At 32.7% G+C, this 25942-nt stretch overlaps 1 protein-coding gene across 3 annotated transcripts in view; it reads left to right on the plus strand.

Annotated features, from left to right (window-relative positions):
- The window catches only part of KIFAP3 (kinesin associated protein 3), a 205754-nt gene that overhangs the window by 150452 nt on the left and 29360 nt on the right, over positions 1-25942 (plus strand). For all 3 annotated transcript variants that reach the window (XM_027612528.1, XM_027612529.1, XM_027612530.1), the window contains exons 16-19: positions 929-1027; positions 6354-6439; positions 19744-19933; positions 25649-25748. In XM_027612528.1, the coding sequence (XP_027468329.1) occupies positions 929-1027; positions 6354-6439; positions 19744-19933; positions 25649-25748 (475 nt within the window). The remainder of the gene's footprint in view (positions 1-928; positions 1028-6353; positions 6440-19743; positions 19934-25648; positions 25749-25942) is intronic.

The raw sequence follows: 25942 nt of genomic DNA on the forward strand, positions 1-25942 counted from the left end.
ATGCTCTGTTGACCCGTAAATCTTTGTCTGACAGATATCATTGAACTGTTGTCAAGAGTTGACAAAAAAACTATTAATAAATCAAATTTCATAACCAGTACCTAAAAATTAGATATCTGTAAGTGTTGCTTTTGCCATTGCATGTTAATCAGTGGACATAAGCTATTCTGTTAAACTATTCTCTGTATGATATTAAACATTTATTAATTACTTGTGATTATATAACATTTTTACTATTATAATCAATTTGATTAAAACTGTAATAATTATTTCATGACGATAAGTAAAATTTAATTTTGTTATTAAGAACTGTTTTTCTCATGTAAAGTCAATATTATACAGACAGAACCAGATTTATTTCACAAATTAGAATTGCTTTAGAAATTCTTATGATGGACCAAACCAAAAACAAACAAGTGTTAGTAAACTAGTGTTGCCATTTCACATTAGGGACATAGAAGTTAATTTAATAATTTCTTTATACCTGTTGGCAAAATATAGTGAGAATTACAGAGAAGCACTGTCCTTCCGTTCTTCCGAAGTACAACCTGATCTTTTAAGACAGTCTCAATTAGTCTGGTTTAAACACAGAGCTGATATAATTTCTCTTTTTCAAAATCTTATTTTTTATCTTTGTTTTTCAAAGTATTTAACCTATTTAGTTGAACTGTAACCAAAATTACTAAAGCTTCTGAAAATATGTTATAAATTTCCTCACTGATCATCATCATGAAATTTAGAAAAAATACCTAAATAAAGATATAAATTGCATATGCCACCCATGTATTATAAATAATGTAAACTGGTTGTCCTTTACCTGTCTCCTGTCACTTTTAGTTTTCTCATTCTCCACTATTCCAGTCAATGTTTTTCAGTTTTATATATAACTATAGTATTCTTTCATTTGAAGTGTTCTGCTTCCTTTCAGCTCAACAAGAAGATGATGAATTTGTATGTCAGATAATTTATGTCTTCTACCAGATGGTTTTCCACCAAGCCACGAGAGATGTCATAATCAAGGAAACACGTATCCTTTTAATGTTTTCAATAGATGATGACATTTCACATACTCAGAAAAAAATGCATCTTTAGGTATTTTTTCTAGCATATGTTCAAATAATGTAAAAATATCAAGCTTCAAAATAATTTTAGAAGGCAAGATATTTTTCATGGAAGCTGTTGACCGCAAATCAGTATATAGGTAGAATCTTGCAAACAATTCTATTAACTTGTCAGGGTGTGATTCCCAAGAACTTAACATATCAGAACTTCCTTCTCTATTAACTTAAATATCAGATGTTCCTAGGACTTTCCTTAGTACTCTTTCAATCTTATCATATTCACTCTACATGGGAAATACATCTGTTCCCATGACATCAGGTACCAACTATCTACTAAGTTTTTAATATCTTCAAAATGTCTTTCTTGAGTCCTAGGCATTTGTTGCTAACTGTCATCTGGATGTCTTCCACCTATCTAAAGAGCATTATAATCAAATAGTCTGAATTTTAAGTTACCTTTTGCCACTTAAAAGCTGCAGGACCTTGGATAAGTTACCAAACCTCCCTTGAGCATAAAATCTTTCATCTATAAAATGGCTATAATATTAAAATGAAAAGAAGACCTCCTGCCCTATATGATTGTTGTTAAGTACTGATGGACTTAAAGTGCCTATAGTTGTTTCCAACAGAGACAGTAAGTGATAGTTTATCATTATTATGTTCAAAAGGATACTCGATAAGACCAATATCCTCTCCTGAAAAACAGTCTACCTTCTATATTCATAGTGGATAATAAAAGTACCATCCACCCGGTCTCATAGCTGAACGTTTTGTGTATGCAGTCTCTTTTACTACACATAATCATTCATAATGCAAACATCTGCCAAGTTCTAATCATCTAACAGATACTGTTAAGTGCTAGATATATAAAAAAGTCAGTCCCTATACTCAAGGAGTTTATAGTCTAATTGGAGAAATAGACAAGTAAATAAGAAATACAAAATTATAATTCAGTGTATTAATGTCATGAAGGTATGGGCACTGGGACAGGAGAGGATATATAACCAGATCTGGGGATGTCATGAAATGCTGGCAGTGGAAGTGGTATCTTAGATGAATGTGTGTGTGTGTGTGTTTTATCGTGATGATCTGCTTGTTTGTGTACAAAAAAAAAATCTACTTTTGAACTCCACTGGTAAAGTTCTTCATTACCCATGTGAAAAATCTAAATTTAACTTGACCTTAATCTATTTTTCCAAAGTTCCCCCCTTTAACTCTACAATACACAGTTTTCTCTTAACACACCAAAATTTTTCATCATATCAGACAGGACCCATCTGTAGCCTCTTCGTGTGCCTTAGCAGCCTCAAATGCATTTGTCTCTTTCTTAACCTAATAATCTCAGCTCATCAAAGGCAGATTTATAACCCATCTTCCCAGTTAAGTCTTTCTAATGCAGTTAAGCCTCCCTCCTTCCCAGAAAGACCTTTAAATTGTGAATTTGTATGCCTATTTTTACCAAAAGATTTTGAGCTCTTCAAGCTTAAGGACCAGCTTTGTCTTCCTCATCTTTGTCTATCCTCAAAAGTTAACATAGTACCTGCCATGTGGTTAGTACTTGTTTGGTCAATGAACACATGTGTCTAAAGGTTAATACCCTTTTAAAATTAATACTTTGGGAGACTTTTTTTTTTTTTTTAATGATCTGGGTCCTTGCTCAAAACATTTTACAACTCCTTCAGTGTTATATTCAAAGCCAATGACACATGCTTTAAGTATCATCTTTGGAGGAAATTGCCTTGCTTTTGAGGATATGATTAATTTCTGGAGCCATATAAAGTCTCCCAAGTCAAGTCTGAAGAATAACAAGTCTAACTGAGAAATATTTATTTTGATATGGGCTATCAATATGCAAATACTGTTTTGCCTTAACAGCTACATTAGAGAGATGATCTTTTATCACAAACTAATATTTTTAAAATGTGGCTTATAAACTGACTTCCTCAGGAAAATAAATTCCAATACACTCTTTTCAGCAGTGTTAACATCATTGGAATAAATTCACTTTCCCCAATGGTGTTCCATGGAACTTTTTTTTTATTAATAGTTGCTTAATGAAAAAAGGTTCTTTGATAAGTGTGTTGGGAATACACTGAATTAAACAGGCCTTCCTGCTACAGGGTCTTCTTGAAAACTTTAATATGCTTTTCTGGGTTGAGCATCTCTGAACATGAAACACATGTTAGTAAACATTAAAGAGAAAGCATAGCTTTCCTAGGTAACTTCTTTGAAAGAGAACCTTTGTTTACATACATGTCATCACACTGGGTTTTTTCTGAGGATTAAAGAAGAATGAAGTATTTATAGTACATATTGTGTGCTAGTACATAGTGAATAAGTATGCATAAGTGAATAAGCATTTCAACCCTGGTCTGTTTAAAATGTACTCTCAGTACCTTATTATCAAAGGTCACAATATTAAGACAACTTCCATTTGATTTTCCTTCTCAGTGTAACTTTATTTTCTCCCAAGTTCGATTTTTGTTAAGCCATTGGAGCTGAAGTGAGTACTTTTAAATAGTTATTCTGAAGAATATAATATGTTGATAATGGAGGGAATGGGGCATAAAAAATCTGCTGATTTAAAATTTTTACAAAAGCACCAAGAATACTACTTAGATCTGAGGCTTTCATCCATGCCTTAAGATTGTAAAGATTGCTAGAGTGCTTTTGCCCAATGTTTTGGTGTTCAAAAACCAGGATTTTTGTTGATGTCAATGACATTTAAATATGTCTTGTTGTCTTTTGTCACATAATTGGAAATTATTATTAAAATATTTCACCATAATTTTAAGCATTTTGTGATTTTTGCTATGACTGATATACTTAAATTTTTAAATAAAGATTTATTAAGCAATAAACTATTTCTTTTTCCCATTTTTTAAATTTAGAGAATTTGATCAACACTATTTCATTTTAAAATATTTTTTTTAAGATTTTATTTATCAGAAAGACAGAGGCAGGCAGAGGGAGAAGCAGGCCCCTTGCTGAGCAAGGAGCCCGATGTGGGACTCGATCCCAGGACCCTGGGATCATGACCTGAGCCGAAGGCAGATGCTTAACCGACTGAGCCACCCAGGCGTCCCAACATTATTTCATTTTAAACAGAATGAAAGAATCCTGATGTTTGAGATGGCTGGTGTAGACTTATATTAAGTAATAAGAAGTTTGAAATATTTAAAATAGATCTCAGCACGATTCATAGGAATTGAGAATCTGAAATTGAGAACCAATGCTATTGTAACAATTAATTTTCATACAACCCCAAAAACTGCAGAATGGGAAAATGAGCCAAATTTGACTTGGTCCTTTTTAGAGTCCCCCTGAGAATATATCATTCTGTATTTTAAATATAGCCTTTTTTTACCCCAAGAAAAATACTAAGTAGCCCTGGTAAGTAGAAGATGTGGGCTAACCTCTGTCTTGCTACTTGCTGTGAAATTTGATAAAAATTTTTTTGGCATTTTAATCGGTCCTACAAAGAATGTCATTTGCTTATACATATGTGCTAAAGTTTCTTGGTGGAAACCTGTGGCTTCTGTTTCAAATATAAGTTTAACCAAGACCGACTGTATTAGAGATCCTAAGTTTTTCTTCACTGCCTTTTTTAGATTCACTGAGGTTTCTTGATTGATTTGAGTTTTCTTTATTCTTCCCTTTTCCCCTACTTATTTGTTATTTATTCCATTTCTTTTCTTTTGGGAGTTAAACCCAAATTTCAACATGTATCATCTCCAATTTTAAAGGACTGTATCCTTCTACTTTTAAGTCTAATGTTTCCACTTCCATCGTCTATGTTATTTACTATCTAGTATAATTATTTCACCTCATTTTTATAACATTTTTATAACATTTTTATAACATTTGAAAATGAATTATTGTTTTAGTTATTGCCTTTTAAAAACCAGTGCTTATTTAAGATTTAGAATGTGTTGACCTATTCCCTTGTTTACTGTTTTTTTTCTTGAATTCCATTTCTCTATTTCTCTGAGTTGATTTTCTTTCATAATTACATTCTCTTATACTGCTAAGTGAATATCTATGGATAATAAAATATATCTCTATCTGAAAATAGCTAGCATCTTTTCTTTAGTAATAATTTAGCAGAATATGAAATTTTAGATTGCTAGTTATTTTTCTCAGCAATTGAAAGGTATTTTTCTATTGTCTTCTTTCCTGAATTGATGTCAGTGTGAAGTCTGTAGTCTGCTAATTATTGGTATCTGTCATAAAGTCTGATGACAGTTTACTTTTCTTTCCTTTATAAATGACTTTGATTTTTTGCCAGTAAGACCAGAAGAATGTTTGTTTTTTTTAAAGCGAAGTAGCTTTATTAGAATTTGACTTGGTATTCATCATCCTTGCTTGATTTTTCCAAGTATCAAATGTGATCTTTCAGTATGTAGTCCTTCCCCCCCCCTACAATTTTAGGAAAGTTCTCTTGAATTATAGTTTTTAGTTATTTGTTCTGTTTAATTGCTTTTGTTGTCTCCTTTGGAATTTCTATTATGTTGGATCTTCTTTGCCTCTCTTCAATATTTGTCATCTTCTAATATTTTCTCTATTTATTTTTAAATTTTACAAATTTTCTTTCTTTTTACCTTCTATTTCTCTTGGAGTTTTATCTGTTGTTTTTGTTTACTCATATATTACTATAAATTTAGTTCTTATATATCTGAAATGATTTTCACTTTTATTTTTAGTTCTTTTCTGAATTACTTTATTTCTTTGAGTTTTCTAATTTTGATTTATATTGTTCTTTTACATATATTCTATTGTTTTCTTAAATTCTTTTATTTCTTTTTGAAATATTAGGTTATAGCTTCCATTTTTATGTGAAAATGTCTTATTTTTCTCATAATAACCATATACAAAATATGACTGTGATTCTTTTCTGTTAAAATTTTGTGTGAAATTAATTTTCCTGAACCTTTAGGTGGGCCAGCACCTAAAGTTTTATAGCGATACAACTCTACCGCTCCTTCTTCAGTTATTTTCATGATTTTCATGTTTTCAAAAATAGGACCTTGTACTTTCTGAGATTTACTGGCTTTATTTTCCTTTATCTATTTTTATTTAGTGTTTTTTTTTCTTTTTTATTTCTGTTATCCTTGTCTTTTAAACAAATGAAATATTAAATGTTTCTGGTCATCTTTTATTAATGATTCTATTTTAAAATTTGAAGTTAGATTTCATGGCAGCATTTGAATTTAGAGAAATGTGGGATTTTCTTATATGCTTGAATAGCCTCAATCTCAAATGCAGTTTGTATCTTTAACCACTTTTATTCAGAGGCTCCAGCATATCTCATAGATCTGATGCATGATAAAAATAATGAAATCCGAAAGGTCTGTGATAATACATTGGATATTATAGCGGTAAGTAATTTTTCTTATTATGCAAAGTGTAATAATAGTCTTCATTTGGGAGAAAAGAAGACTTTGTACACCTGTTTAGAACTTTGCATTTCATGTAAATGCAAACTTGTATTTTGGTAAATCTCTGAAAATACAGTGATATTAAATTCATGCTTTAAACATTAAGACCTTTGCTTTCAAATTTTTAAGTTTAGGCTCCTTAAGGTTTTATACATATTCAGAGTTTTAGCTTTCGTCTACATGTCATCTCAGAATCACCTGTTTTGCAGAGAAATTATTGCATAGGAGCAGGGGTTTGATGAGAATTCCTACCAAAGCTCAACACAGTCAGTTTTACAATTTGGCCATTAAACTCTTTTAATAAGTCAATTATTATTTCAGTGATTTGATTTTTGTCATATGCATATACTTGTTTGTAAGTTGCTTTGGAATGGAATGATGAAACATACAAAAATAATGTTATTCATAACTGTAGAACTCTATTTTTTTAATATTTTATTTATCTATTTGAGAGAGAAAGAGTGCATAAGCAGGGGGAGCAGCAGAGGGAGAGGGAGAAGCAGACTCCCCACTGAGCAGGGAGCCTGACCCATGGCTCAATTCCAGGACCCTGAGATCATGACCTGAGCAGAAGGCAGATGCTTAACCTACTGAGCCACCCAGGCACCCTCTGTAGAACTTTTTAAAGGACATATAACTGAAGGAATATAATCAGAAGGGTAATCTGAGTCCTGGATTAGCAACATGTTCTCTGTGTACACTTTTCTTTAGAAATCATGCTCATGCTGCCCACCACAGTCTTCTGCCTAGATTTGGGCCTTGCACCTGGGATATGCCATATACTAGATTACTTTAAATGTTTTTTCACTTATGGCATATACTGCTGCACAAACTTGCTTGCTTCCTTCTTTGAACTGGATTAATACTTTTTATTTTGACTCACTTATCACTTCTCAGCCTTTTGGCTAAGATCAAGTGTATTTTGACTCACCTAAAAAGCTTCTCGAATATAGCCTATTCAGTAGTTTTCGAAGTTTAACTTAAGCTTTTTAAAGGATCAGAATAACATTTTAAAGAATCAGTTAACAACTTTATTAGAAATTGCTAGAGATTTCATTAGGAAATCAGACAATCACTATCAGGTACCTTCTTGTCAGTTTCCTGCATTTTATTTCAGAAATTGATCTTATTTGATATCATCTGCGTTTTGGATTTGACTGAGTATATCATTACTGGTTTAAACATTTTTTTTTTCCTTAGAGAGCACATGTGTGCGGTGGGGGAGAAACAGAGTGGGAGAGAGAGCAAGAATCTTAAGCAGGCTCCACGCCTAGTGCGGAGCCCAATGCAGGGCTCGATCTCACAACCCTGAGACCATAACCTGAGCCAAAATCAAGAGTCATACACTCAACCAACTGAGCCACCCAGGTGCCCCATCATTACTGATTTAAAACTAAATGAGTACGTTGGCATTTTAGCTTTGATCTCTAAATTAAAATAAGGAAATTTTACATGTTAAATTCTTACTCCAGTAAGATGTTTCATACATGTAGGCCCCTGGTCACAGGGCTTATAAATAGAGAATATTTATTACTCCTAGAGAATAATTTCATGGCTCATATACTATTTTCTTTTTTTTTAAGATTCATTTATTTATTTTAGAGGGGAGGGGCAAAGGGAGAGGGGGAAAGAATCCCAAGCAGACTCCCTGCTGAGCATGGAGCCCAACCCATGGCTCAGTCCCAGGACCCTGAGATCACAACCTGAGCTAAAATCAAGAGTTGGACACTTATCTGACTGAGCCAGCCAGGTGCCCCTCATATACTATTTTCTAGTAGATTACTAATGTCAATGTTGTATATAAAGTATATAGTATAAGAATAAAAAACTTTTTAAAGTTCTGTTTGTGATTATCTTACCTTAAGCAATGAGGAAAGGAAAAAAGATGTCAGTTTGTTATGGATAGCTTTTAGCATACTTTTAAAATTACCTTCTTGTTTGAGAAAAGGTAGATGGAAGGCAATAATGTTTAGATTTACATATTAGGCATGTTTGGTTTAGAACATAAATTAGTGATAGTTCCAAATTGTCAGCTCAGTCTTATTATAAAAATATTTAGAATAAAATAAGATAAAAAAATTTTACTCCCAATTATTTTTAAACTCTGAGCTCAAGTCTCTCATCTTAAACAGGAATTTTCCCCACCCTGTGTCTACCTATTTTTTCTAGATGGCCATCCTAGCACGTGCTCTCTCTCTCTCTCTCTCTCTCTCTCTCTCTGTAGAACCAGTGTTTTGGGAAAAACTTGTCTACATATTACTTCCTTCACTTCATTTCCCCTCATCCTCCTTTCAACCTATACCAATTCTGGCTTCTGCCTCCCTTATTGCACTGATATGGTTCTCACTAAAGTGACCCTGGCCTTCATTTTTCTAAATCCAATGAGCATTTTTAATCTTCATTTTACTTTGTTGATCTTACCATCCTTAAAGGAATTTATAAATCCTGATCAGAGTTAAAATGTAAACAAAGAAAATTATTTAGGTAATTATTTTTTACAAAGAACCTTGTTGATAAGATCTTCAAAGAAGAATAATCAGCAAAATGAAACTGGTGACATATGGCTCCCTAAGCTGCCATCTGATCACTTGACTTAGTATTAAAAAAATTTGAACAAGGAATCTGAAGGTTCACCTAGTCTCTCTATGACTCTCCACATGAGACTTAACAAAGTAAGTACTTGATATGATGCCAAGTAATTTTGGATTGTTTCATTTCACGCATTGGAAAACTTTAGTCTGACAAGATATTTAGAAATAATAAACTTATTAAATTCAATATTTAAAGATATTCATGTTTGAATTATGTGATTTTAAAAGTCCTGCTGTGCTACCCAACTGAGTCATATTCATAGATAAGCTTCTTACATGGAAAGAAGTGGTCTACAGCTGATAGAAGTGCTAGAAACATCCCACATTCTGCTGGAAGAATGTTTCTTTACCTTTCTGCTGTTATACACTTATGAGTGTCAAGGCCTGGTTCGGTTTTAGTTTGATAGTAAGGAATTGCACCATTGGGAGCAGCTTCTTCCCAAAACTTTTTCTCCAGTTCTCTGTTGGGTAGGGTTTTTGATCTTATATTCAACTTTTGGCTTCTATAACATGGCAAATTGGTCTAACAGAGTATTGCTCTAGAATACAACTGATTCTAGTTCTCTCACCTGCTGAATAATCTCAGACAATTTATAACTTTTTGAAGATTCAGTATACAATGATGTTTCTGAGGATTAGAGAGTTATTGTTAGTTAGGGTTAGAGAAAATATGAAGCATCTACCACATGATGGTCACTCTCTGTTTTGTTCAAACTAGACCAAAACTCAGACCTTGTTGGGAAGTTTATATGTTGATTACATATCTGGACCAACATTTTCTTTCCTTGGTACAATTAATTATCTACATTATTTTCTGATCATTTAAATTTTTTAAATGGTATTAGAAGATACTCTCTTCACTGTTTGGATTAACTATGGAAAGTTATTTGGAGTATTATTTTGGCCAGACATATTACTATTTACAGTTTACTTTAAAATTATTCTGCAAAATGGCTAAATTTGGCATTTTAAAACTCCATGTCAGAGCAGTTCTAAATAGGGTAATTAACTGAAAGACCTTGATTAGGACAGTGTGGTAAACAGGAATCTGCCTTTTCTAGTGTAGAAGTGCCTCATCTGTTAAATTACTCATGTTCTGAATCTGTGGTGACTTATTTTAATTTGGACTCAATTTATCCACTAACCTTAGACCAGAGTTATACTCCTACATTGCTAGGCCTCCTTATTTGGGAGAAATTTGAGGAGTGGGCCTTTTTAATGCATTAGTAAAATGACAGCTTCTCAGGTTCACTTGGGACATGACATAGCTGCCAGTCTGGTTCTTTGAGCTCAGACTTTATTACTGATCATGACTCAGGCTGCTATTTGCTTGTCCTGAATCTTTTTCAAGAGTAAAACAAGAGGAAATTGACTTAATTCGAAACAGGAGAAACTTTGATTAGACACAGCAAAGATGATGAAGCACTAGAAATAAGCTGTCAAGGGAGAATGTAAAGCCTCTGTCCAGTTAACATTAGTAATAACTAAATATCCAACTTTCTGCAATAGTTAGAAACCTGCCTAGAATGGGAGTGGATGATCTCTTAAGATTCTTTTTACCTCTTATATAGACTTATATCTAGTATTCTCAGCATGACTATGTACTATAATAATAAAAAAATTTTTAAAAAAAAGAGCTAATGAGAATATTTGTAGCTTAAGACAATTTAAGAAAGCAAACTTCTTTTTTATTCAAGACAGCGTGGAATAATAAGAAACATTTAGATACTTTGCAAGCCTTAGGGAAATATGCCTTCTGCAGTAAAGAACTTGTCCCCCAAATTATGGAAATGTTACATTAGTGATGATTTGTTTAATGTGTCTGGGCCCAAGCTCTCAATTGGTGACTTGAAACAGATGTGTGGTAGTAGTACTTTTTGTACCCTAGAGGATTATATGGTGATGCGGTCTCTCTGGGCTCATCAGCAAGTTGTCACCTGTCTGACTAGGCCTTACATGTAGCTCTGGGAGGCAGGGACTGGAGGAGATGCAGAGAGGAGTGGCAAGAGGAGGAGAGAGGAGCCTAGGTTCTTAGTCTTCCAAGGGGATATGTGGCAGGTGATTGTTGTCTCTTCTCCTCCAAGCCTTGGGAATCCTGAAGGGAAGAACAGAATCCTCTAATCGTAGAGAGCTTCTAAAAACCGAATTAGATTTTTGTCCTTCAGTATTTCCTCAACTTTGCATGAAGTATTTGATAACCTCATAAATTCTTCCCCAGTTGGTAAACAAATTCCTCCACTGACATTACTGGGTTGTAAAACATTTAATTTATTTTATTAAGGACATACTGTGTTAAAACACTAAGACACAGGGAATACAAAACTCAACAACACAAAGTCCCTAGAATGTAAAGTTTACATTCTAGACTTTAGAAAATAGCAGGATACTGTCATCTAGACTTGAGCTTGCCGTCCAGGAGCAGTAATACTCTATGGCCCTATCAATAGATGTTCCGTACAAATGGCATATTGTATCTCTAAGGTATTTATGGGGAAAGGGACATACCTAGGTTTTCTGGTAAAAGACAAAAAAAAGTTGTCTTTCTAACTAGGCACAGGCCATGTGATTTGATACTAACAGATTTTGAATGGCGGCCCTTTTTTTTTTTTTAGTAAATCTAATTATGATCATGGGCAGATTGTGTATATTTTAATAACCTGGAATTAATACCTAGTTTTAGTATTTTAAACTTGGAAAGCAAGGCGCTATCTTTATTCCTGGATAGTCAAAATTATATTTAATCGACTGATGTTTTGGAATGAGATAAACCAATGTAGGTTTACTATAACCTCTAAGACATCAGTTGGTATGGTCCCCACAAAAATTACCAGACAAGCCTGTGTCCTACAGAAGTTTATTAATCTTACCAGCAAGGGAAAGCACTTTAAAAAGATGTCTTATAACATCTTAGAAAGGGAAGTTATAGAGAAACTTTCATAGGATTAGATTAAGGTTAACATTAGAACTCAGATTATTTTGGGACAGGCTTTCAAAAGCAGAGAATGGGTAGGGATTGGGTAAAATGGGTAGATGGCAGTCAGTTTTAACTGGCTTACAGGTTGGGCACAGGCAGAGAACAGAGACTTTTAGGTGAGTTGTTGACAGAAAACTACTGAGGTGTTCTTTCCAGAGCAGGTGGTGTTGGTTCTTGCTTGATAGTCTTGGTACCAATTTTCATTGCTCAGGCTTGTAAGTTAGATTTTTCTCAATTCTATACAATCGAATTGTGTTTTTTTGTTTTTGTTTTTTTTTTAAGATTTTATTTATTTATTTGACAGAGAGAGACACAGCGAGAGAGGGAACACAAGCAGGGGAAGTACGAGAAGGAGAAGCAGGCTTCCCACCAAGCAGGGAGCTCAATGCGGGGCTCGATCCCAGGACCCTGGGATCATGACCTGAGCTGAAGGCACACGCTTAACGACTGAGCCACCCAGGCGCCCCTCAAATTGTGTTTAGAGAGATGAGTTTGGTTAGCCCTCTTCTGGAGTTCATTTTGATACTGTGTAAACCTGAAAGACAGAAATTTAGGATATTCTTCTAGCTTGTTAGAATATAGAATATATATGTATATATATATTTGATATGAATGTGATCATATGTATATGTATTCCTTGCTAGTTTTATGCATGTTGCTTTATTGGTTTTTTTAATTGGCAATAGTTGGATTCGAAAGAATCCAAGCATAGTACGAAAGATAAAAATCAAGATTTCTTACTTAAATAAATTTCATTTAGTTCTATTTTTAACTTTGTGTCCCTACTGAACATGATATTTGAAATGATATTGCACAGATGAGCCTCCTCAGCACTTTAAGCAGAGGTTGAAGAGATAATTAATTATATTTGAGGTCTGGTTAGAAAATGTCATAGTCAAGACTACAGGACAAAACTTGGGATAGTACTGTTGAGAAATAGGTAGTATGTGCATAAAAGTCAACTTTGTTATGTATGTGTAAACACAATTATGTGTATATCTATATTTACTTATCCTGTACATATAATCAGATAAGTTTTTCTAAGCTATAAAAAAGCATCTTTTTAGCAGCTATTACCTTAACCTTAATGAGCAACTAAATTACTCTAGATCTGCTTTAATTTAGTATGAAGAAGTGTATTAAATAAACCATATTACATTCTCAATTAGGGGGCTGTCACATTAAAGGAGAAAGGACAATCTGTTTTCCATCAGTTATGTTAGAACACAAAGCAGATCTATGTAGCTCTATGTTATCCTATAGTGTGTTAATCAGATACAAGGTGTGACGGAAGCCAGTTACAAAGAGTTCTCCTGATAGTGAACAGGCTCTGATAATAGGTTGGTTAAGGCTTCACGATGTTTCTGTGGTTAAGTAGTAAACAAAATGATGTAGGACTTCAAAAAGGATGGCACATTCCATTTAAAATCAAACCATAAGTCTTTCATGACGCTTTAGTTTTTATGGAAACTGAGTGCTTAAGATCATGTCAGGAGCTGAGAAAAGAAAATAAAAAACAAAGCATGTGTACCTTTAAATACAAGACAAACTCGAGTCTCAAAGCAAGGATATCAGGGTATCCTTGTTGTAAAAAGAAGCATTTCAAAAATGAAGAAAAAACAACTATATTACTGGAGTATTTCCACAATGGCTTGATAAGTTTTTATGACGTATCTTGGCTGTGGTTGAGCTATGACATCCCTGAATTCCAGCTATTTCCTGACAATGGGGGAAAGGGTGTTTAAGAGAGAAGGAGAGATTTGGGGGAGAAGGGTTAGAGAGAACAGATTTTAGTTGATATATGTTGACTTTATTAAATTTTTGACACTGGATATTCTTTTAGAGTTGCTATTTAGTTTTTTAAAATAAACTCCTTAGACTGCTAGTATTCTTCAGTTTTGGGGGATAATTATTTCAACAGCTTTATGAAATAATGGTATTAATCATAGATTTTTATTTATAGAATGTTAGAACTTCAGTAAATCTTAGATTTGTTTCATTTTAGAAATGAAGAATCTGAGACCAAAAGGTATTAAAATACCTGTAGAAGGTTGCTTATTTCTATCAATATCAGAGCTAAACACAGAACCCAGGCCTCCTAACTCCTAATCCAATGTTCTTTGAATTATACCTTACCATAATATCATTAATACCTATAAATTCAGACTCTCAGACACAAAGAAACTGCCTTTGCTATGGCTGCTAAACTATACTCATTGTGGATAGATAAAGAAGATAGTTGAGGCATGATAAAGCTTTTACTGGTTTTCACTAAAATGGAAGAGAAAGGAGAACAAAAAAAAAAGTGGGAGGAGGTCATGGGAGAGGAGCACACATAGAGACCAGGGCTGGGGAAGAGTTACATGTGGTAGGTTGTTAACATGATATTAGGAAAGTAGATCTTCATTTTGAGATTGTCTTTTTTACATTTTTGGTCTTAAAATAGTATTTTCTAGACAATAATAGTAGGTGGCAGTTGATTTACATTTAGCATCAGTCCCCAAAATTTGTTTTTGAAACTTTCCCAAAATCTAAAACTCTTGGGACCACTGTCCCAGCCTGTTAGTTTAGTACTAAGTAGACTCTCAACAGCCATAAGCTAAAATACTTCATATTCAAGAAACCTGGAACATAAAAATCAGTGTTTCAGAAACATAAAGATCAAAAGCCAGCATTGCATAGTGAAACAGTACTATCTCATTTGATTTTCACTAATGTTTACTACAAAGGAAAAGGAGAAGTCAATTATTTAAACCAATATTGTGTTCCTCATAACATACTTCATTCCAAAATGCTATATTTGGTAAACATTCAAATACCTGAAGCTGTATTATCACAACCTAGAGGAAATTTTTATGGCACAAGTACAATATATTAATAATGTTTCATATTTAGGTTCTAAATCTTAAAAATACATATTTTAAAATATTTCCTAAAGTTAGCAATTACTATTGGAATTAAGAAAGTCATTGAAAATCGATAGGATATATACAGTATTTATTTATTATGATTCTAGCTAGGTAATGGTATGGGTATTTTTTCTACAGTTTTTAGCTTTCAATAATGAAATAGTTTTACTGTTATAAATATTTTCACAAAGTCTTGTTATAACTGCTTGAGACTTGAAGGCCTTAATACTGGTTGGTCAAGGCTTTTTTTTTTTTTTGCCATTTTCTTTGCTATGATCTATAACAACAAGCCACACATATTTACTAAATCTTAAGATTACCTCTCATGAAAACTCCTCTTGTCATTGTAGTGGATTAACTATAGTGGGAATCTGTAATCTTTGGATCATCTGCAAAACATAATTTTCTATATCCTAAATGATTACGGTATAGAATAACATATTTTTTTCTACTATTTCCTGAAGGAGAAACTGTTGTTTTCTGAAGAGCTAAGCAGGCAGCCATAGTGTTTTCATTGTGATCCTGTAAACAATAATGCACACATTAATCATTATGTTAGTCATAGAACATTAAGCCTATAGTTTTATAGTACAGAAATACTTAAAAGTTAGAATAATTTTTTTTTAAAGGGCAGTACAGGGATGCCTGGGTGGCTCAGTCATTAAACATCTGCCTTCAGCTCAGGTCATGATCCCAGGGTCCTGGGATGGAGCCCCATATCGGGCTCCCTGCTCCACGGGAAGCCTGCTTCTCCCTCTCCCACTCCCCCTGCTTGTGCTTCTGCTCTCGCTCTCTCTTTCTCTCTGTCAAATAAATGAATAAAATCTTTAAAAAAGGGGAGGGCAGTAACAGTCTGCATCATTGCTACTGTACTTTTTGGCCTTGTAATGTTAAGATATGCCTTGGTTCTATGAATTTATTCAGTCATAAACTGATCCAAAAAAAATGGTAAAAACTTTAGAGGAATTCAGATTGCATAAAAGTAGTCTAATTACATTTAGTGCTAGGTCTGTGCTAACTCACTGCCTTGGAAAATCAGCTTCCCCAAGACACTAACAAATCAAGCTTTAGTGTCAAAAGTTAGCCATGGATGCTCATGGATTTTTTAGCTTGTGTGTTTGGACTTCTGTCAAATGGTTAGATAGTCTGTGGATAGATAGTCTCTTTTTAAAATCTAAGCCTTGTGTGTGCACGTTCATTAATAAGAACATTGCTGTAAGCTTGAAGGGTGATAAGAAGGCTTAAGATTGAAGAAAATAGCATCTTTGTTACACATTTCTACATTACTGTATTTTTATTATTAGAATAGTAAAATCTTATGAGAAGCATGTAAGATAGTAATGCCTAGAATAAGCATGATTTTTTTTCTTTGTGCAGAGCATTACTCACTAGGCTAAATACATTTTATGGATATGTGATTTAAAGATTTTTTTAATGCTTTTGAGATTTTATTTATTTATTAGAAGAGGGAGAGAGCACTCGAGTGTGTGCTAGTGTGAGCAGAGAAGGTGGAGAATCCCAAGCAGATTCTGCACTGAGCATGAGCCAGACACAGGGGCTTGATCTCACAACCCTGGACTATGACCTGAACTGAAAGGAAGAGTCGGATGCTTAACTGACTGAGCCACCCAGGCGCCCCAATTTACTTTTAAAATTATACCTATTTCTGTAACATTTCACAAATATTAGTAAGAAGCAAGTTTTACTCTCAGTGGAATAGCAAACCCCATCTTTTCTATGTTTTGAGCACTTGACTGGGTTTTATCTTCTGTTCCTACACTAGGAATCCATATGCTTGAACCTAAATGATAATAAAACAATCGTCATATGTTTTTTTGTCATCTTTCTTGAATACTTCTTCATTCAGATAATCAGATTTAAAATTTGTCTACCAAAATAAAAAGTTTGTTTCATACCTCTTGCTAAGTGAAACAAGCTAGTATTCACAAAAGAAACAATACCTATCAAATTAGTTCCAGTATTTAATGTAGATTTAATAGAATTTCTGGTATTATAAGTATATTCTGGATATTATAAGGCATATTATAAGGCATATATTGATGACCTGTAACTAACTTATCTTTAAGGAAAAAAGCCAATTAGTATGGAGAATTTCTTGCCCCAAATACCATTTACTTTTTGTATATGCATTATTTTTTTTATCTTAACAGATAAGTTCATCCTTTTCTTCTCTAAGTGTATATGATTAATTCTTCTTAAATTATCTAGCCACTTCTAATGTGATGGTAATATATTTGTGTAGCCAACTTTGCAGCTAACACATACACTGTGCCACATAGAGAACCAAAAAGTATACTTGCAAAGTCACACATTTTAAAGAGGTTCAAAATTATATTTAGCATTTGGGCAAAATTATTTTAAAACTAATCACAGTGCTCATACTGCATAATTAGCACCACTTAGTATTACATCTAGTTTTGGAAACCCAAAGTGAACCATTCAGATCTGTAGCCAATGAAACTACTTGTAACAACATCTCTGTGCTGTTATTTTTTTAATTCCCTCTTTCCCTTATACCCTCCCATGTGCGGCCAGGTCAGACCGAACATGACTGAGAATACCATGTGTTATAAAATAAACTTACCAGACCAGAAGCTACTTCCTCTCAAATCACTGCTTGGTCAACAATTCAACACATTTGTAGAACCTTAGAGCTGAAAGGTGACCTTGGAGTTCATTTATTATATTCTCATTACTAAAGAATCCATTCTATAGTGACCCTGACAAATATTCATTTGTCCTGTGTTTCATTACCTTTTCCACATTGCTAGCCCAAGGTTTACAATGCTGTCATAGCCACAACTAGCTGTGTGCACTTAAGTTAATACAGTGTTCTGGGCCTCGTTTTCTCATTTATAACATGACAATAATTATAGTACTTAAATCAGAGAGCTGTCACTTCAGTTAATTAACAGTAATGGCTAACATTAAGTGTTTTCAATATGGGTTTTCTAAATGCTTTATAGGTATTATCTCATTTTATCAGAACAACTTATGTGTAATCAGTAAATGGATGATTGTATAAATTATCATCATATCTCTTCACTGTAAGCGTACCAACAAGATGGGATTTGGTTTTAGCATTTATTGTTTATATCTAAATTGTCAATTTCAAATGTAGGTTAAAATTGTAGATGTAACTTGGAGTAAAAAAAAAAAAACTCCTTTGGGGCACCAGGCTGGCTCAGTTAAATGTCCAACTCTTGGTTTCAGCTCAGCTGGTGATCTCATGGGTCCTGAGGTTGAGCCCTGCCTTGGACTCCAAGTGCTGAGGGGGGAGTCTGCTTGAAAATTCTCTCCCTCTGCCCCTCCCCCGACTCTCGCAGGCATGCACGCTCTCTCTCTTTCTCTAAAATAAATAAATCTTTACAAAAAAGAACCTCAGTGATTTAAATATTGAAATTATAACAGCTGGATTAGTAAATGTTTATTATTTTAAAAGTAAAATGCAATAATGTTTATAATCTATCTTTTATACAATTAAATTTTAAATAATTATATCAGGAAATAGATTGAGAACTAATAGGAATGTTAATATTTAACTATTAAAAAAAGAAAGCTTAATAATTTGGCAGCAAAATTGCCATTAGTAGTATCATAGCCAAAAAAATTTTCTACTTACCCCTCAGTCAAAAAGGGGCATCTATTATAGTTTCAAAGATGTACAGTATAGAACACACGTCTGACAGCTGATACTGCTAAGAGATTTATCAATAATGTGAAACTTCTAAAATTTAACAAGTAAAATTTTAACAAGATAATAATAGTTACAGTCTTATAAAATTTTAGACTTATTCTTACATCCCAGAAATTCCTTCTGTGCTGACAGTTTTTTACTTTGACCCTCAGCTTTGGATGAAAATTGCTCAGTATTTAACTAAAACGTATATTTGATCCATCTGTTAATTACCATGATCATCTTGACTATGGGAGGACAGTACTATTGCCTGGCACCTTTCCAACTCCTTTTTAGATAACTAAAAAATGTTATAGATGTGACAGAGGAATTTAAAACTAGGATCCTAGAGTTAGAATGACAAGAAATACCTTGAAATGTTTTTTTTTTAATCTATGCCATCAGTGGTACTGTCCATTAATTGTAAAGTGAATACACTAGTCAGAAGTAGTCACAATCTGTGGCAAAAGTCGAGAGCTAGATAGGTTCAGCTGTAGCTAGCAGTAACTTGCCAAAAAGTCCTTCAGAAATGTTCACCAATATGTTCACTCTGTGAACAGGTATTAGAGATATAGCAGTAAAGAGGTCACAATCTTGCTCCTCAGGAGTTCATGATTGGAGGAGGAAATAGACATTTAAAGAAGTAATTATGAACAAGATAATGTTATTTTATCCTTTAGAATTTAATGTGAAATTAAATTCTATTTGTTTAGAATTCAATTTAATATTTAATATTTAATTTAATATAATAATTTAATATAATTTGTTTTCCCTGGTAAACCATTTCAGTAGTTGGGAGACATAGCTTTCTTTCCTTCTGAAAAGTGTTTATCTCAAAAAAGATGTAATGAAAGATGTCATTTTAATGCTTAACTACCTATCATTAGTGCTGCAAGTAATTATAGCCACAAATTTAAGAGTTGAAGTCCGATTGCTTACCTAAATTCTGAACAGGTATTTCTAATGTTCCCTTTGACCCAAACAAAGAACCTCCAAATTAGTACTATTATCTGACGGCGAGATAGTTCCTTTATAAGCTTACATAATAATACTTGACTATTTGTTTTCAATAGGAATATGATGAAGAATGGGCTAAGAAAATTCAGAGTGAAAAGTTTCGCTGGCATAACTCTCAGTGGCTAGAGATGGTAGAGAGCCGTCAGATGGATGAGAGTGAGCAGTACTTGTATGGTGATGATCGAATTGAGCCATACATCCATGAAGGGGATATTCTTGAAAGACCTGACCTTTTCTATAACTCAGGTAAGATGATAACCAAAGCAAAATTAAACAGTTTGTGTGCTATCAATAGGGATTTTGGTCGACCAACCTTGCTCATTCCCAAGCTTTGGAAGTACTTCTTGTAGTATATAAATGGACTTCTGCAAATGATTTCAGAATTACCATCCACACACACCATGCAAACCTATTAACTCACCATTTTTTTTTCCAAGTTAGTCTTTGATGTGATCTCCATAAAAAAGGTACCCAGGAAAATCAATTACTCTTAGTTTATTACTTTCTAGAATGTATAACTTAAAATGACATCCTCAAGGTTTCTGACTTCTGTTTGAAAACATGATATTCATTTTTCTCTATTTGGGGTTTATTTAAATGTATAACTTAACTAATTTATGTTTTGTTTTCCAATGTATTTCATTTTGCCATGGTTTTGCTTTAATTTCGAACTAGTAAACTCTACTTGGTTGGGAAGATTCAGACACTTTACAGCAATAGTTTTATCTTTTTAACTCTGCTAGTGTTTTCAGGGTAAGATTTAATTTTTACATAAATCATACATATATTATAACTGTTGATTCCACCATCCTGCCTTTTTCCAAGGATGAGTTTGGCACAAAGATTGGTAAGTTTTTGCATATTCTGGCTTTCAAAGTGTTGCACTGTTGCCAATATTAATATTACTTCATTGAACTCATTTAGTTGAGAGGAAGAAAAGGATTTCTAATTAAGATCTGTAGCAGGTTGGATATGAAAAGCATTAAGATATTATGTCTGAATTAATGGCTTATTTTTTCACCCTGCTATATATTCATTCACACTTTGTTTTCATAATTTTGTTTTGTGCAAATTGCCCATAAACACTGTATTATTTTTATACTTAATATAGATACTAGAATCTTGGAAAATTGATACTTTACTTTAAAAATTAAATGGATATCTTCCTAACTGAACTTTACAGTAGTTATGAAATACTGTCTTGTGTTTCAAACCAGATGGAGTAGATCATTAATTTCAGCCAACCAGAATATCTTAGTTCAGTAATGGCAAGCAGCTGTTCCTTACATACTCAGATATTCATGAAGTAAAATAATGTAAAATATATATGATATGAATTTTTTTGTTAACAGGAATCAGAATTCTATGGAATCAGGTTTCTTGCTTTGAAGATTGATAGCTACTTTCCAGTGTGAATCAATTACTAGTTTCCAAAACTGAATAAAACTTTTAACCATCTCAGTATTCAGCTTTGTTGTTTAATATGATTAGAACTAAAGAACAAACTTCTAAAAAATTATACCACATTCCCAAAATTAATTCACTTAGGTTAACCTCTTAAAATGAAGATCATAAACACTTTTCTGATATTTTATAATTAAAATGTACAACTTATGCTTTTGTGAGAGATCTGAATTATATATATTTTTTATATATCAAAATCTAGAAGCAGCCACAGCTGATGGAAAAATAAATAAATTTAAGCATTTGAAGAGTGGAATATTATCATTAGATATCCTCATATTTTTTTTTTAAATCTCTGTAGACTGATGATATAGTAGACATTTTTCAGTGGAAGTTACATTGCTATTAGTTTAATAAAGATAAAGGTCTCATATCAAGCCATCTATATTATTTTAGTTTATTAATTATTTTACCTAGTTCATTTTCCATGAATAATTCAACTAAATGAATCTTTGTGGTATCTCTTGATATGTGTCATGGAAATCTAGAAAATAGCAGCCTCTTGTCTTTCATTGTGAGCAGTTGCATCTTCAGAAACACCAGAGAAATTTGTAAAACTGCAGATTTGTTTGAACACTTGAACCATCTTATTTAAGTCCCTGGTCCCCATGAAACTGTAGGCTGCTTCTGATAAGAGCAGCCTTAGTAGCTTTTCAGCCGCAAAAGTTAAGATAAATGGCCCGTGATTCCTTGGGTCTTATCTTTTATGTTAAAATGAAATAACATTTGTTGCTTCCTAGTCATCAGTATTGCCCTCTATATTTTCAAACTGTTAAATATGTCAAAATATAGGATTCTCTCTTGCTTTCATTTTTAAAAAGGATCTTAGTATTGTCATATGAAAATAAGAATCTAGCATCTCCTTTAGTTACAGTACTTTTTTCCTTAGAGTCTAAAATTGTGATTGTAGTCACTGAGTAATTTCCTGTTGCATCATAAAAATGATACTGTTTGCTTTAAACATGTTTACCCACAGAGGAAGTGTAATTTATAAAGCTGTATTGCTACTACATATTTCTAAATGACTTTTTACTTTTTGTTGTTTTTTCATCACCTTGCTGAATCTTATTCTTAGCATTTAATATGTAAATACATTTCTGGAATATGAAGCTTACAGTGCTTTGTTTCTGTCTCAGGATTATTGTAAAACCATAGTTTTCGTTTACCTATATGTTTCTCTGATATCTCTTATTAGGTGTAGCCCAGTAAATTATGATTTTTCTATTTTAGTAATTTCTTTTGCTCATTTTCTTCATTATTGATATCTATTTTCTCCCACAAGTCACAATTTCACTTTTGGCTAGTTCACTAAAGAGCCCAATATTATGTTTTCATTTAACTTAAAAAAAAAAGTTTATTTCAGTAACAATGTATATAAGAAGATAATGAGTTTTTGTATTTTTTACCTTTATTCACAATGTCTATAAGCCAGTTTTTTAACTGACTTGCAAAAATCAGAAGGTTGATAAATTACCTGTGCTCACAATAAATTTGCTTTGATTTCATTCTTGCTCCAGTATATAACCCATTTTACTCATTACCATATTTATCATCATTACTGGGAGCACCTCAAAAAGGTGTGTTGTATAACTATGGTCTAAAAGTTTCATATAATTTAATAACCTAAATGTTTATAATGCTCTACAGCTTACAGAGTGCTCTGGTGTATATCATCTCTGTCTTCTGTTTGTTCTCTGGTAGTTTAAATGTTCCATAAAATTCTTTGGTTTGTTGTTGCTATCAAGGGTAGAGTAGGAGCTTTAGAAGGACACTCTTAGATTTATCTAGACTTTATAGTCAAGAATATACGATTCCTTTTTATTACTTCTATAAAAGAATTAACTTTGGATGCAGAATGCTAAGAAACAAATAGATAATTCCAAAGAAGTTGAGGTGTTTGAGCTGAGGATTTAATTAAGGTGTAATTTAACTTTTATTCCTCATTCTAGTAAAAGGATTGTTCATATAGCAGAGCTGCCTAAATTTTGTCAAGACATTATAAAGGACACACTAGAAGCTTTGGTTTACTGAATGAATTGCTGTGCTCTCGGATTATTAAAAATTAATTTCAGAAGAATAAATTTACTCTTTCTTACTTACATAATGTCAGGTTTATTATATTATCCTAATTGTATTCTAGGTTTATAACATTGCTGGCTGAATTTTTAAACTTAGACAAATTTTTAGTTTGATCTCTTTTTCATGACCTCCTAGTTTGTAGTTCTCTGTATTCCTTTTATCCTTTTGCTACTCATTTTCCCTTTGAAGACAATGGGAGCTCCAAATCAAAATGAAGATTTTGAGAAATTGACAACAGTTTTTCATTTAATTTCTTCTTAATCTGGCTTACTTCATTAGGTCATATTTCATGTATAAGCTTTTAAACTATAATTCACGTATCTTTTTATTTGGTTTATTTATTTTCTGGATGTTAGAATCTTTTATGCTACTGGCATGCTGAATATCTTTGTATTCACTTTCAAAGTGTGATGAATATTTTATTTTGTCACTTTGCTTAGTTGTGTTCCTCTAAAAGTGGCAGATTTCTTAAACTTTGATCTTCAATCATTTGGTTGTAATTTAACAGAGGAACTTACTGATTTTTGTGGTCTTAACCTTGTTAATTTTAGCCACACTCCTAAGAACTCTTCAATTCCTATAAAATATTATTCTAACTGTTTAACTCTCAATCTGTTGTGTCTTGGCATTTCCCATAATTTCACTTTTTGTAACTTTTGGTGTTTTGCTGGTCTTTTGATTTATCAACTTTTCAAAGACATGGAAACTGGACATAATATTAGATACTTTTAAGCTACCTCTTAAGTGTTTAAAATTTACTAAAGTAATGAGAAAAATACCGAAGATATTCGTTAGCAATTCAACAATTATATAATAATACAAATCTTTAGTGTACAATATGTAACAAATAAGTGGTACTGGAGTCATATGGAAATACAAATCACCTCACTTACTCACTTGCCAACATTATTACTTAATTTTACCATTCACTTGATTTGTAATAATAATAACTTTACTCCTCAAATAGATTTTATCATTAATTGCTACCTATCTTTCAAGACTCAAATCAGTTCTCTGCCTCCCTCCTCCCCAAGTAAGATTTTCTACCCCCTACAGAACACAGTAATCTCTTTATACCATCTTCTGCCTCCAGTACTCATTCAGTACATAACTTTCATTCCTGTTGTATATCATTTATTAATGAAATGTATTATTTAACTGTATCTTAAGTGTTTGTCTTATATTTCACTTAATCTAAAATTCTTGAAAACAAATTATATATTGCAACTTTTTGTATTTCCCACAGAACCTAGCAGAGTATTATTATGCAAATGGTAGGTGTAAAATGATCATCTGGTGATGATCTAAATAATTTGCTTACTATGTGCCAACTTTATAAACAATGTTGTGAGTATGACCTAGCCAACATTTATCTATAGGTCACTTAACAACCCAGAATACTTTCAGAAAAGGAAACTTTAAAAGGCCTGAGAGCTTTCCAAGTAATTATTACAAAAGCCACATACTGAAATACATTTCTTCTATGCCTACGTTAGCCCAGAAACCATTACTTAGAGCTTTTTTCCTCAAATTCTTTTCTTATTCTTAACTTATTCATAATTCTATCAATAATAGGTTATCTAGTTTCTTAGATTAGAATAAATAAAAAAGTAGTATCATTATAAAATCATCAGGAAGCAATAATAAAGACTTAGATAAAGGAAAGGAGCACTTTATAAACAAAGAAAAGAATTCCTCGAAAGCATAGTGGTGTAAAGCCAAATTAGCATAGGTAGTCAAATATTTCTAATAACCTAGGGCATGACAAAAAAGTAATTTATACTTATAATGAAGATTAAGTCATCAAGAAGTAACAAATTATGTTCAATATACTTTTTAAAAACACAGAGAATATAAAATATACTTACATTTCTAACCCAAGTTTGTGTGTGTGTTTTAAGGTTGGCACTGAAAGTGTCAAGCATTGCTTATTTAGAAATTAACTTACTTGAAATATTTAATTTCTTAATTATTCTACACAAATGAAGCTGTCTGGGTATAAAATGTTGCTCTTTACTGACACCATGCTATTTAATGTCTCCTTGTCTTTATTCATTGTTTCCTTAGCCTTGACCATCCTTACTATCCTACACTACCTCACCTCACCCCTTATCTTTTATCTATTTTTTACACAAGACTGTAAGTCCCCTGAAGGTAGAGATTGTCTTATTTATCTCTGTGCTAGTATAGTACTACCACATAGTGGGTGCTCAATAAATGTTCACTTGTTTTGCTGCATTGTTGTGAACACTTAAGTATGTACGGTCTTCTGCTCATATTCCCAGAGAGAGTAGCATGTCATGCTAACATTTCTCTTTTAATATATAGATTATTTTTTATTGTGTTGCTTGATAGAGTAGTTTCCTTTTTATTCCCTACCAATATGTTTCACTACTTAACAATTTTCCTTCTTTCTAGATGGATTAATTGCTTCTGAAGGAGCCATAAGTCCAGATTTCTTCAATGATTATCACCTTCAAAATGGAGATGTAGCTGGGCAGCATTCATTTCCTGGCAGGTAAATACTTCCAAGAAAAATCTAATATATGGTGTTTCCCTTGTTTTTGAAAAATGGAATTCTCTTCACTCCCCCATTTCTCTATTTTCATTAAAGAGGAAAAAATCCTCAACATTTTCAAGAACGTGCTTGTTTGATATTAAATTAACTTACGGAGTCACATTTTCTGTATTAAAAAAATGGAGATTGCAGAT

Source organism: Zalophus californianus, chromosome 10 (assembly GCF_009762305.2).
Source record: "Zalophus californianus isolate mZalCal1 chromosome 10, mZalCal1.pri.v2, whole genome shotgun sequence".
Classification (NCBI taxonomy): Eukaryota; Metazoa; Chordata; class Mammalia; order Carnivora; family Otariidae; genus Zalophus; species Zalophus californianus.